The 14,306-nt window shown below is 39.6% G+C and overlaps 1 protein-coding gene across 9 annotated transcripts in view; it reads right to left on the bottom strand.

The window, feature by feature from the left end:
* The window catches only part of MYO3A (myosin IIIA), a 146,014-nt gene that overhangs the window by 51,718 nt on the left and 79,990 nt on the right, over nucleotides 1-14,306 (bottom strand). For all 9 annotated transcript variants that reach the window (XR_007505795.1, XM_049798246.1, XM_049798245.1 and 6 more), the window contains exons 10-16: nucleotides 7,784-7,883; nucleotides 5,349-5,465; nucleotides 4,123-4,227; nucleotides 3,955-4,038; nucleotides 2,977-3,179; nucleotides 550-648; nucleotides 335-449 (exon numbers count right to left, since the gene is read on the bottom strand). Coding sequence is in view for 8 of the 9 variants with exons in the window: in XM_049798246.1 (XP_049654203.1) it covers nucleotides 335-449; nucleotides 550-648; nucleotides 2,977-3,179; nucleotides 3,955-4,038; nucleotides 4,123-4,227; nucleotides 5,349-5,465; nucleotides 7,784-7,883 (823 nt within the window). In the remaining variant the exon portion in view is untranslated. The remainder of the gene's footprint in view (nucleotides 1-334; nucleotides 450-549; nucleotides 649-2,976; nucleotides 3,180-3,954; nucleotides 4,039-4,122; nucleotides 4,228-5,348; nucleotides 5,466-7,783; nucleotides 7,884-14,306) is intronic.

Raw genomic sequence — 14,306 nt, 5'->3', positions numbered from 1 at the left:
ATAGGCTAATAAATAGTTACAATATCATTTTGAATGCATTTAATCTGCAAAAGGCTTTTCTTCCCAATTACTCAGCTGTGCTGTGTTCACTGATTTCAAAGTCTTGTTGACTAATACCACTTTATTATTTTATCAATACCTTGAAACCTTAAAAATTTAAATGTGGTAATATAACAGTAAGTTGATCATGCAATATCCTAAAACATAAACGCACTACTGCTAAAGGAAGAAAGTAACAAGGGAGATTATTTGAATGCTTTATATCAGTTTTTCTTGCTTAAGGTAGTCACTAAAGTTCACCAAAAAAAAAAAGGGGGGGGTTACTGGCACTCACCTCCAGTGTAAAACCTATGACTTTGAAGCACTGTTCAATTAATTCAAACTGAGACTTATAAAAGCTATTGTTCATGAAATCTTGCACTATTCTGAAATGATCGTTTTGCAGATATCTGAAAGAGTTCATGGATACAGAGTTAGAATGTAAATAAGGTTGAGAATTCAACACTGCATTTCTTAGTAATCAATTTATGTAAAAACAAACTGCATTACCTGGGAGGTCTATATTCCGGCAGTTTATAATGTGCCAGTTTTTTCTTTTCTGCCAGACCAGCATAAATATAATAAAAAATATGGAAATTTTTCTCTCCTCTGAAACAACAGAAACAACAAACTGATTTAGTAATGTAACTACATTACATTTACTGATGACATACGTGCTATTATTAAATGTTATTTTGATAACAGGCAAGGCTCATGCAAACTGAAAGAACCTTTATTACACAAGTTCCTGCGAAGTGAACACCCTTTTCTGTGCCACTGTGTGTTTGTTCTGAAGCTGCCAGGGCAGCTGCTTGGTTCTACAAGCAGCTAAATGCTGCTCTGCCTTTGATGAAATTCGTAAGTGCTGGGTGACATCTTGCATGTTGCTCAGCCACCTGCATTAAATGGGCTGCTTAACCTCCAGTTATTTTAAAAATCTTCTGACCATGGGAAAGCTATACACTCTTGATTCGCTGAATCCAGTATGTTTACTGCATCCTTTAGCGCTGAACCATGAAAGCACATAAGCAGACATTCAGCAAAGGGCCTTATGACTTGGCATGCTTTGCCTAGAAGTTAGGTGCCCAAACCCAGGACAGAAGGTTTATTTCACATCCAAGGTTCCTGTGCACCTTATGAGGAAACACTGGATGCTTAGGTGGAAATTTGCAACCACTGCTGAACCCCGAGATGGCCAAGTCAGTCACTATGAAATGGCAAAAAGGAATTGTGTTCAAACCCCTGGTTTCTGCATGAGCTGAGGCATGTGCCTCAGGAGCACCATTACATGCTTCTGTGAAACAGGATCAGAGTCCAGTGCACTCCTCTCTGCATGTGGGGTGCCTAGATCAGAGTCCAGTGCCAACTTACTGTGCGTATTTTACTGTGGACAGTCAGTTGTAGAAAACAACATCAATTTAATGAGTAGAAGCAGACCCCTTACCTTCCCACTCCATGTCTTAACCATGAGGTTGCACAGCCATGCTTTGCATGGTCTCTGAAACCTCACTGTGTCCTGATGGTTTATGTATTCTCTTGGAAAGGTAGGGGATACCCGTAGGTTCAAAATCTCTTGGCTTGAAGTGGGTCTGGAACTTAGCTCTCCCATTTTCTGGGTAATCAGTCAGTGGTTTTCTGCAAAAAGTCATTCCTAGCTCTCCATGCGAGTTTGGTAGTCATGTTCTCCCAGAAGAGCAGAACAGACTGCCCTTGCAATGCAGGTACCTGAATGCCAGTTCTCTGCCCTGGCACAGCCATATGGACCAGCCACACAGAGACCTCAGTGAAGAGGAAAACATGTTTGACACAAACAGCTTCAGGCACCCCTGGAAGTTCATGCCTCAAAATTTAACCTCCCACAGTGGCTCTCATGCTAAACTCTTCGGTGGCATTTTCTTGTGAATTCACACATCTGAACACTTACCTAAATAGCATCTGAGGCATGTAAATGCTTTGCTGACTTCCTGTTTCACCATGTGGCTGAATATAAACGCAAACTGACAGCCACAGAACAAACCCGTGAAAAGTTATGAAAAAAAAGTGGCATTTTAAGGAAAAAGCTGATTTTATTCTGAAAAAGCAGTTTATGTGCTTATGTTCAACTGGGGAAAAAACATAATTTCATAAAATTGCCTCTAAGTTTAAATTGTTTATTGAAACGTTCCAAGTGATACTTAGATGTTCTTCATGTCACAAATCTACAACAGGCAACAAGGTCATGCAGAACTACAAATAGAGTAAAAATGAGTAAGAGATCAGCAAGGGGAAAAATATCAATCAGTGACAACATTCTTTGTCTCAAACTCTGTTTTTCCTATTGTTTTTATGGCAGAAATAGAGTTGCCAAAATATTTTTCACCTGGATGTGCTATATATCAGGATAGAAAATACATGTCAATAATTTAAATTAATTGGAAATGCCATTTAATTTTTATGTAATTTTATATTATGAGATACACACGACAGAGATGGATCTGTGCTGCATTTGGTCCATAACCCTTCATAATCAAATCCTACTAGATGCTCCAAAATGGAAAATGAGCATTTTGCAAACAAACAAACAAAAAAGCTACAATACTAGAGGAAATGTACAGGAATTAAATCCAAGTAATATACTTAACACAACATTTCAAACTTCCACAAAGAAATTTAGAACTGAAATGTTAGAAAGTTTTAATTCTTTACATGTTCTGATATAGTTTATATATCACATATGCATTTTTATGAGATTTGTTTAAATAACCCAGGAGGCAATGAAAAAGAAAAATCAGGAGTAGTTTTCAGCTAGCTTACAGATTTATAAGCTATTCATATATAATTTATAAGAAAAAATCCCAGTACCTTATTAATCTTCCTGTTTTGATCCAAGGTAATTTCCTGCATTGTAGGTCTACTCTGTAACCCCCAAATTAGGTCAAATATAATTTTTATACTTACACTGCCTGGTGGACAACTCTGGATTTTTCAAGGAGATACTCTGAAATCTGAGCTCCTACCACAGTGCCACCACAGGTGAATTTCATTTCCAAATATTTCCCAAATCTGCTGGAGTTATCATTGATGATAGTGCCTGCATTCCCAAATGCTTCTACAAGGTTATTCACCTGGAGGATCTTTTCCTGTAGAGTCCTGTTATTAGCCTGGATATGAAAAGATATTGTTTAAAATTATCAGTAATCATCCAAATGCATTCATTCTTAAGTGTTTCTTTCCTCTTCTAGTTGGTATTGTGAAGTGTGACATTGTCAGGGCAGCCATTCCTATTGAATTATATGGAAAGAAAGGCATGTATATATCATGAGACCTGTCAGAATATAGCAATCTGCAGAACTAATGGCTAGCTGGAAGAGATAACACACATAATGATAATGACAACACCAGAATTAATTGATTTCTGTGGTCTGGCACTCTGAGATGACCAGCTTGCTATTAGGATCTTTCTTAGCATCTGTACTGCTGCATCGTACCATACCAATGAATCAGTTTGCTTGCATCTCACCTGGGACATGCAAAAATGGCATTTTATTTAGACAATTACAGTGGTCACTTCCCAGAATGACCATCTCCTACTGACAGCAATCTGGTTGTGGAACGAGGTGAAAAGCTAGAAGAGGATTTTATTTAGTAAAGTTTGGGTGATTTGAAGACACTCAGTTAAACAATGGACAGATTAAAAGTCACAGCCCTCACTGCAGTGGGTACTTTCTTGCGGAATCCCCAAAATATTTTCAAGTGACCCTAGTGCAGGAGGGAGGAAGGGGTAGATAGATCAGCATCAGGTTCCAATCTGACCTTACAGAAATTCTTTGGAAAACGTATCACAGCCTTGCCCCCCTACCAATGTCTTGTCCATAGGTTCAGTCAATTAGGCTTAAGATAGCAAAGTCTTCCAGAGGCATCCCCTTTGAAACATACCTTGCCCAGGACAGTGAGCTGCTGAACCAGAAGATGGGCACTTTGTGTCTTGCCAGCTCCACTTTCTCCAGAAATAACGATACACTGCAGAGAACAAGAGCATGACTCTGAGCTCATTACATATCTCTCAGCCTAGCAAAGGATATAATTAAGACACCTTATCTTTACCTGATCGGAATTGTATGTCACCATGGACTGATACCCTATGTCAGCAACAGCAAAAATATGAGGAGGGTTGGCAGTCCGTTTGGCTCCAATATACAGTTTGGAGTGCTAAGTGTAAGAAAAAATGAAAACATTATCAGTGTCCTTTAACAATTTTTTTTTATCAGGGTTCAGTTTTCTTTTCAGATTAGTGTACAGCATGCTGACGTTACCAGCAGTGATGTTTTCTGAGTGAGCTGTTACTGCACTCACTATATCATGAATCTGTATGTACTCAGTACTACAAAAGTGCTAAAAAAGCAGCACAATTTTGTATGATGTCAGCCCTGATTATGCTATGAAACTATTAGAAGAAAATTTAATACTGCCAGATATCAAGGACCAATTTATAATTTTATTTTATTTGTACTTCACATCCTCTTATTATTTCTGCATGATATTGATATCAAAACATAAGATCTTTTCTGTACTGTAGTATCTGATAATTAATAATGCCAAATTATTGTACGACCAGAATTTCATATCTGTCCCCTTTTGTATAATGGGGAGGCAAATTCACAAAAGTTAAAATTTTACAGGGTTGCTTTGTGAACCCTCTGATCAATTAAACAGCTATGGCTTTCCCAGCTTTCTTGGGAGGAAATGCCCCCAGCTCCTACATCCATCCATCCACAGAAGTTCTCCGTGGGAAGTGGGGGAGAAGGAATGCTCCCTCCCACAAAGAGGGGCAAGATTCACCTGAATAAATGCACTTACCTGTACAGATAATACTTCTGAACTAGCTGCTCTAGGCAGCTAGCACTTTATACTCCGTGGGATTCTAGTCAACAAATGTCATTAAGTTTAGCATAATTTATCTCATCCTAGAATAAATGTTGAAAGTCACTAGAAGAACAATAACCTCAAAAATCCTATTTCTATCCATTGATTAAAATGGATGACTTGATCAGATATAGCTGTTTGCACTTTAGAAGTGATATAGACATGATCTACACTATAAAGATATCAGAAATTAAATTTTCTGGAGTTTCTCCTTTCTGTGCTGAAATTCAGCCCACGATGAGGATGTGTGTCAATGTGCAGTTGAAGGGACAACTGTATTGGTAATTCTGTTGTTCAGTGAACTGAAGTAAATCTCAAGAATAGTCTTACCTTATACTTCACACAAATATTCATATTTTAATGGAAATAAGTGATAGTTTAAAAGAACCAAACCTAGATTTTCACACCTGTGAAGAATAAATATCTATGTTCCGAAATGGATTGACAGCAATGAGAATGTCCCCAACATATGTGTAGATCTGATCCTTGGCGTAACCCTTCTGCAACTGCTCTGTTACTGTATTCTGATGGAGAAAGAATAGGAACATTGAATCACATGGGGGGAAAAAGAATATTAGGAAAATGTATAAAATATTTATGTAGTTACAATGAATGAGGATAGAGACAGTAGGTATTGATAGTCAGGAATACAACTGATCATGATCAAAAGTAAGTAACACTTTCAAACACACTGGCATTCCTAATTTCTTGTGTCCAAACTCACTCTGAACAATATATACTCACAGATCCCCAAGTGGCTGTAGACAAATGAGTTAATAAGTACTGCTTTAATTCAACTAATCAAAAGTTTCCATGAGACAGTCCTGTCTTCATTTCTAACACTACAGCTCCACGTAACTTATCAAGCAAGAGCCATATGTTTGAATTAGTAACTGCCATTACAGCTGCTCTAACATTACTCTCAGTTACAAGACAAGACACAGATGTTCAACTGTTTGGATCCTATTAATGTAAACAATCAGGCATCTTTCTATATTAACAACCAGTCTCTGCTGTGATTGTTCTTTGCTGCTGGAGAGCCAGTTCTCCCTGCATCAAAAAAAAAGAAAGGCCCATTAGTGGCATACCCAATTTCTTGACATAATTTCCCTCAGCTTCTTCTGCATACAGACCTGGGTATGTAAAGTGCCTGGTTAGGTTTCCAATTAAAACAGGACATAGAGCTGGATGGAGAAACTCAAACCAGCCTTGAGACTATTCTGAGGTACATGTGAAAATATTTAGGCCCTATTCCCACTGGAACAGAACGACTGACAGCAGAGGACTACAGAAGGAACTGCTTTCCCTCCACATCCATCTGCTTACAGTGTTGTGCACTGTGTTTTGGTTAAATGCACTTAAAACAGGAATTCTCAACAGCTGAAGAGGTTACATTTCCTTCACAGGAAAACATAAGGAGAAAACCCTGGTTTTCCGTTGCCTTGATAAGCTCTTCCCTTTTTGGTTTTGAATGCCACCTTGCTTTTGGCCATAAACAGATTCACATTAACGGAATTTTTTAGGGGAACTTCTGCCCTTTTTGAAATTATTTCTTGCACTGAGAGAAGGTCTCCTGTTTTGCTCTTCTGATGGGGCTATTTAAACTGGAAGAAAAGTTTGAATGGAAGAAAGGAGACAGTTCTGAGAAGCTGCCATTCATATATGAAAGAGATTTTAAACTGGACTGGATTAGTAAAATATCACACAGTCAAATGATGCCTTTAGGTAGAGGCTTCCTGAGGACTTTCCTGAGAATTCTCCGCCTCTGAGGAGATGGGATATACTTCCAACGCGTATGGGTTTTTGTGTGTCTTCTCTTTACCTCAGATTGTTTATATGATTCATGGCAAAAGATAAAAAACAGCCTTGCTAGCATATGGCTATTCCCATTATTAAAAAAAATGCTTAAATCTGAGCTTTGTGCAGTAGATAAAGTTTGAATTAGCTCAATTAGTATTAACTAAACATTAAGCTACTATACCCAAGCTCTTGGATGATGGGAGATGTTCTGTGGGCTGTTAGCATTATATAATTTCCCAGCTCAAAAGCTGCATTTAGTATTCTGCACAGATGAAGATACAATATGCGAGAGAAGTTTTACAGATAAGAGATGTGAATTATAGTCTAAGCACAGCCTGGTAGAGGAAGAATGACAGTTTGTTTACAACCACTGATGGCCTCTAAGACCTGCAGATAATGTGCTGCGGCCCTATTCTTCTTTCCGGTTTTGAAGCTTAAACACAACAGACTTCCCCCCTCCCTTATGCATGTTCTGCTGCTCCTAGTGGACTCATTTTTGAACTTTGACAAACCAGTGAGATTTGTATCAGTAATTTTGTCAAAAGTTCACCAGAAGGCATTGACAGGTCAGAGCCTCAGCTGAAATAAATTGATCTCAATGCATCTCCACACCAAAGTAACTCAGTGAGAACCTAGCCTAGGAGAATATGGTAAGCTAGTTTAAGACAACTCTAGATGTCCAAGCAACAGAGGAGAAGGTGCTTGTTCTTGGACCTGGACCAATTTCAGGTTAACTCATCATTGTAAACTAGATATTTAGCTATAATACAATCCAGCGATGTAAATCCTGTTAAGGAAATGGTGCTACAATTCTGCTCGGTCTCAGGCTGTAACTGCAGAGGGTGTTTTATCTTTGAAATGGAACCATTCCTGACACAGTAAATCTAATCTGAAATATTTGGCATAAACTGGTAAAATGCCAATGTACACTTACACACTTGAAGTGTGACAATATAGTTGAACTTGAAAATCAACAGCACACCATTGTGTTTTAACATGTGATTACCCCTCTTCAGGAAAACATGAAAAAAGAGGTTCTTACCTCATCCAGTACCTCCAAGGTTGCTAAATCATCTACCTCTTCCTGGTTTGAAACTAGTGACTTACTGTAGTTCCCTTTCTTTGTATGAATACGTTCAAATCTAGAAGAGAAAGACATGCAATTTCCTGATGTAAGGAAACACAGAGCAGATCTTGCATATGTAAACGTCTTGATGGCAGTTCAGCCAAAACATTCCAGCTTTCCATTGTTCTGAATTCAAACACATGAACGTCTGAATAACAGGACAGGATCTAACTTCTTAGTGCAGCACACCTGTACTTGACAATTCAAAATCTATGGTTTGGCCCCACAGCTGACACCATGAAGCTTCTTCACTGTACAGATCCCTGCTTGATCACACCCTTATTTCAGCTGCAAGACTGGAGTTATGCAGTACAGGGAAAAAAAGAACATATTTATAAAGCATATAACAGTCAAACTCTGGCACCTACCTGCAAAAAGAAAAATGACCCATATAAAAATTATGGATAGGACAAAACCAGGGGTGTATGATGAAATAATATGGCAAGGATGATGCAGACAAAGTATTCAGCATGGAAACATTGCTAGCTTAGTAATGACACTGCTCTAAAGCCTGGCTGAGATGACTGCACTGTAGAGCAAAGTGCTACAGAACCACTGGGGTATGTGAAATACATCCTGACCAAGAAGAATTTTCTTGGACTCTAGAGAAAAAAAAAATTACACAAAATAAGGAAACAAAATTTCAAATCTTTTTCGTATCAGGGTTAAACTTCAATTAAGTTTTAAAGTGGAATTTCTTTTCTCTTTTAATCAAACCAAAGAAAACTTTATGCAGTCTTATAGAAATTAGCAAGAAAATTCTGGAAGAGTTGGATCATCCTCTACCCAAGAGTAAAGGCATTGCTAAAGAAAGCAAAAGCAGCAGAAAATGCAAGGTTTACAATTCACATTAGTTATACGTGCTTTATGAGATGGGGGGAAATCAGGGAAAGGGAAACTAGATAAGTAACAGCAGAGTTCACAAACTAAATCAAGCTCAGATGTGCAATACAGCACAAGCACAGAGACTATCAAGTAAATCTGATCTCCTGATATGACCTCACTCCCCTTAGTACTGTAGGCAGGAAGGCACCTCTCAAACACATGGAACATAGACCCTGGTAATCTGAGACAGCAGGGAAACTGTTGTGTGAAACACACTCACTCTTTACCTTGATTGCAGACAAGATCAGGGAAATCCTTTATTTAATGTTGACATTTGGGTATATGGCATGAATAAAAGCAGACAGGTGTTTTCTACCTAGGCAAGAACTTTAATATACAGTGAAGAGATGACAGGAGAGAGAGAGCAGTTGCACCATGATGGAAAGTTAGACTGAATGAACATCACACTGATGGGGCAAGCTAGGAGACTTCTGAACTCCCACAGTAAAATTTACTGCAGAGTTTAATGGGCTGTACCTGTTCCACGAACATCACCTACTTCATGGGTGCTACTTCAGGTCATACAGGCTGTGCACTGATGTGGGATGTAGGTGCAGAAAGTCAAGCAGAAACCCACTTGGCATCAGTTACTGATTGCCAGGACTGAAAAGGGGCTGGAAGAAATGGCCAAATGATGCCCTCCCAACCTGTGAGCGCAATCAAGATCTGAATGATGGAAGTGCAGGCATGAGTGCACCTCATCTAGCACTGCTTTCAATTTCTCTTGTCTCTAACGATCGTTCCCTGAGGGTGACAGAATGGCCTGTCCTCACCCAGGTGCCAGTAATGGAGCAGTTTCTTCCTCCCTTAGGCAGGTGCCAGCTACCACTGGAGTCTTTCCATTGTCCGTAGTGCAAAGGCAGGAGTTTCGCACCCACAGCTGACTAATTCCACAACCTTAATATCAAGACACAAACATGTAAAACTTCACTGCAAGAGCTAGCATAGTTTCACAGTCTCTGTGCCAATATCACAGCCCAATACCCAGTGTGGAGGCTAAGTGACCAGGAAGCACAATGAACAGTATGGATCAACAGAATCTACATTGCCCTGATGGAAGAGAAGGACCAAGTTTTGCCAGTTTTACACCCAGCTATTTTGCAGACTAATCTCAAACTGTTGTTAGGACCCTGGAGCTGCATGGGAAAGCAACCCACTTCAAATGTTTTCTTTCTTTCAGTATTTACTACAGGCCAAAAAAGACTGTGTAAATACAGTTGTAAGGATAATGGTGAGGCTGAATTACACGGAGGTGAAAAGCAGAGGGAATACTATACAGCACAGTAGCAGAGCCTTACTACTGCCATGCAGCACAGAACATGGGATGCATGGGCCTATACCGACGTGAGCAGTGCAAACAGACAAAAAGAGATGCAAGAGCAGTGCGTGTCTGTGTGTGGGGAAAAAAGGCAGCTTTTGCTGCAATAAATCTATAACTGGGCTGTAATTTGATATGTATTTAAATATGCTGAAGCAGAAAACACACAGGAACACAAGCAGGCACATCAAAAGGGATGAGTCTGGTGTAAAGCAATCACACCTCTCCTAGGTCCGACCTCTTCTTCCCTTTCCTTTGGAACCCATTTGTACCGTGAGAGCTGTCCTGGTAGTATGGTCCTTGCAATAACACTGTGAGACAATTTTTGGTTGTATGTATCCTCAGGTTGTATTAAAAAGCATGTGGTAATATTAAGATTTAAACTGGCTCTTCAGCCTTGCATGGTCTGCTGGTACTTGATTTGCATTTACCAGCTAAAGGATATTACTGCATTCAAAGCCAGAAGTGCAAGCAAAACCCTACCTCCTCAAAAGAAATCTAGCCCCTCTATAACCTACGTTCCTATTTATACCTCTTTTTAACAGTTTCAGTTGAAAATCTAAGTTTGGACAGTTGAAACAATTTCTCTTTCTTTCCTGCATGAAGGTGATTTTGTGTCCAGAGGATGCATCTAATACCAGTATGACTTTGAGAAAGACCTATCAACATGTACATGAGGGAAAGATGCAGGAACTGCAGGACTATCTCAAGCTCTGCTGTTCTATTTTTTCCGTTGCTGAAGGAAGACCCAAAACAAGACATCTGTCAAGCTATGCTTTCTATTTCTGGTGGAATTGTTACACTGTTACACATTGAATACACTTCCCCCCCCCCCCGCCCCCTAAAATGTTACTGCATATCAGTGAGAGAGTGCTATTTCCCAAGATTTCTTTCAATTACTATTTTTTGTTTATTGTAGGAAGTTAACAACTGCCTTGGAGAAGGGGGGTGGGGGTGGGGTGGAATGCTCCACTCATGGAGATCTTCTTTTTTTTTTTTTTTTTTTCTAAGGAAATAATCTCTATTTATGCCAGGGAAGTTTAATTACATAAAAATGATTCTCCTGTAATACTCTTCAGCTGACATTATGAGAACAGTAGTGCTTGTTAAACCAGATTATATTCTCCATTCTCCAGAGTACAGCCGAATGGCAGATTTGCAGAACACAATATTTTTCTGCTTTGCTGTCAAAGGGCACAGACACCTCAAGGGCAGTTATACTGCTTCACTTGCTAAAACTCCAACCACTTAAAAAAACCCACATCAGTGCTGTTGACATCAATGCTGAAATTTCATTATCGTCATGCACATAGACATTGTGAACTGAAATAACCATGTTTCTCTGTTCTGTTCAGAAATTATTTGTTGGAGGCATTAGATCTTACAGCCACGCTCAACAAGAAATTCAAGCAGCTAAAGGCCAGAAACATCAACCCAGTATGGACAAGAAAATGAGTCAAGGCAGCATTGTTTCTGCGCATCCTCCTTCACACCCCCCTGCTTATCTTTCAAGACACAGTTAAATCAAAATGAGGCAACTGCAGCTTTTTCTTCTTCAAATTGTCAGAATGTATTTAAAAGATTTCTGATAGTTCCAAAAATAGCATGAAAAGGGAAGTGTGACTCATGATGCCCTGTTGAACTCTCTGCCTAAACTGGTTGGAGAATCACCTACAGACTAAAAAGTGACAGAAAAAGGGCTGGCCTTAGTCTGGGTATAAAGAAGAAACTAAAAATAATTAAGTTTCTTGTAAGGTGAAGGTGGGAACAGCTGTGTACCTTCCAGCAGTTACAAATAGCATTAAAAGTGACAAACGGAAAAGAAGCAACTCAGAGAAACCTGTACAGGATGTGTCATTGCTGGTGATTTCTATTTCTCTGGAGGCTGCACAGAGCAATATTAATTCAAACTTAAAATCAAAATCTCATCTTCAACAGATATATCTGCTGAAATATGCTTAAATGAAACTATAGTCTTATATCTATGCAAAATCTGTACCTGAATTTAGGGAAGCGTATTGATAAGACTGCAGCTGCATCTGCCAATGCTTTGCAGACAAACCTGTGCTCCCTCTATGTTTAAATGATTGCACAGCACCAGCTGCAGTCTCCGGGAGCTGTGCTCAAGCTTGTGCAATGCTGCTGAGAGCACAGTGCTGCCCAGCAGAGCTACAGGGCTTTTGCTTCAGAGGTGGCCCATGTCCAGCCAATTGGGTAATGTCCTGCTCTGCACAATCTGTTTGCCAAAGCCTGTGCTGGTTTACCATGCCCTGCAAAAAAGCAGATTATTGGTCCTTCATAATAGCTGCAAGAAATGGCTGTATCCCTAACAAATTTCAGGGAAAAATATGTGTTCTTAACTAAGCAAATAAGAGATCTCTAAAAGGACTCTTGGGGATTAGCTCTTTATTGCCCTCATGAGTCAGGCCCATGCTCTGGGGTCAGAACCATACTGAGAAGATGAAGGAGAAGCTTCAAAAGTAAGTGATGCCTGGTGAGGTATCCCGCCTTCAGGAGAAATAAGTTGCTGAGGAGGTGGACTGACACAACAGTACAGTAGCAGTTCCAGAGCATTACTGCCAGGATGTCCTGAATGCAGGAGGAACTTCTTTCTGTTTTGCTTCAGGAGGTAAACTATTCTTCATTCAGGCATTGCTGCTGTCCAGTGTATTGTATGGAAGAATATTCTTATTCTGCTGTACAGATGTGTATTAGCTAGAAGCATATGGGACCGGAGATCTGCATATTCTAAGGCCTGTGTTGCCAGAAACTTGCCATATCTACAGCCTGAGAGCAGTTTGCAGCATAGCCATCCTACACAGGAGTGTCCTCAATGCAAGAATACACACTCCTTGTTGCTACAACAAAGCCGACACTGAGTTACAGGAGAGGAAGAAGTGGCTTGAAGTGCTCAAGGATTAGTCTGGAACTTCAAAGCCTCAGGTTTAAGCCCCTACTCAGATACAGATTTCATGTGGAGACCTTGACCAAGTCAGCACCGGACTCTGTGAGCTATCTCACTGTGCTCCTCACAGTGCCTTTGTCAAGCTAGTGTGGTGATCTCCCACCCTCTGCTACAGACTGCCCTTCAGAGTTGGGCTTGAAGGATTGCTATCAGCTGCTTTCCACTGGCAGGATGAGTCAGAGAGACAGAGAGAGAGAACACTCAGAAAATAAGTGATGCAAGTCTGCACAATCAGGGAAGGTCTTGGAAGGAAACTATACGGTGCTCCCTGCTTTTAATAGGTGTGAGTAAATTGACAACCACCTTTGTGCATGTTGTACATGAACTTCTACGAACTTACCTCCCTGAATTTTCCAAATAGTTAAACAGAGCAACTGTTTAGCACCCTGTCACTGGATTTCAGTGCTATCCCTACATGGTAAATACAGAAGGACAAAATCTTAGGGGAGTAATTCAGCTCACTCAAAAGCCCTTTCTCTGAATCACTTTGCAGTAGAATGGGTCTCCTTCCCATATTTATTTAGAGGGCATATAAAGATGAGGTTCTTAACTTGGGGACCAGAGTCAGTTGCTGAAATCTAGGTGCAGTAAATATCCCTCGCATATGCAGCTCATTCTGGTGAGTCATAATTCCCAGGAAATATACGTTGTACTAATCATTGCATATTTCTGCAGAGATTATTGTAAAAGCAGTCAAGATTAACACAGCCAAACAACTCAAGATAAAAGTGTTACAAGCCTGACTGTCAGGTGTAGATGCGACAGTTCTGAAGGCCATTTCAAAGGCAGCTATTTCTGTTGCAAAGTAAAACTCTTTACATGGCAGTTTTTTCCCTTCATTTGGCCTAGCAAGAAGTGTATTTTTAGAACAGTTTTGGGGTATATGCTGCAGCACTCATTTCTAATAATTATTTTCATCACCAATTATAAATTTTAAGAGTTATAATGTGACTCACAAGAAGTATGTGATTGAAGGATTTGCTAAAAATGAGGGGAAACATAAGCAGTGTCCAAAGGTGTATGATCAGGCTCAAATGAGGTTATTGTTTCTTCATTAGAGAATTTGCCTTATTTTCATTAAAGATTGTGCAATAAATTCCATTATCATGCTTTTTGTGTCACTATCAACACAGAAAAGAATTGGAATACAGTATTTAAAGTTAGGTGGTCCTGAGGACTGAAGTAACAGATATGGGATGAAGTTTATTTGTATAAAACCTCAAGATCATACTACTAGAATGTACCAGAATTTTTTCTATTAGTTGAAAGTT

The sequence above is a fragment of the Accipiter gentilis genome, chromosome 4 (assembly GCF_929443795.1).
Source record: "Accipiter gentilis chromosome 4, bAccGen1.1, whole genome shotgun sequence".
In the NCBI taxonomy this organism is placed as follows: Eukaryota; Metazoa; Chordata; class Aves; order Accipitriformes; family Accipitridae; genus Astur; species Astur gentilis.
This window is presented reverse-complemented; position numbering and strand designations above follow the sequence as displayed.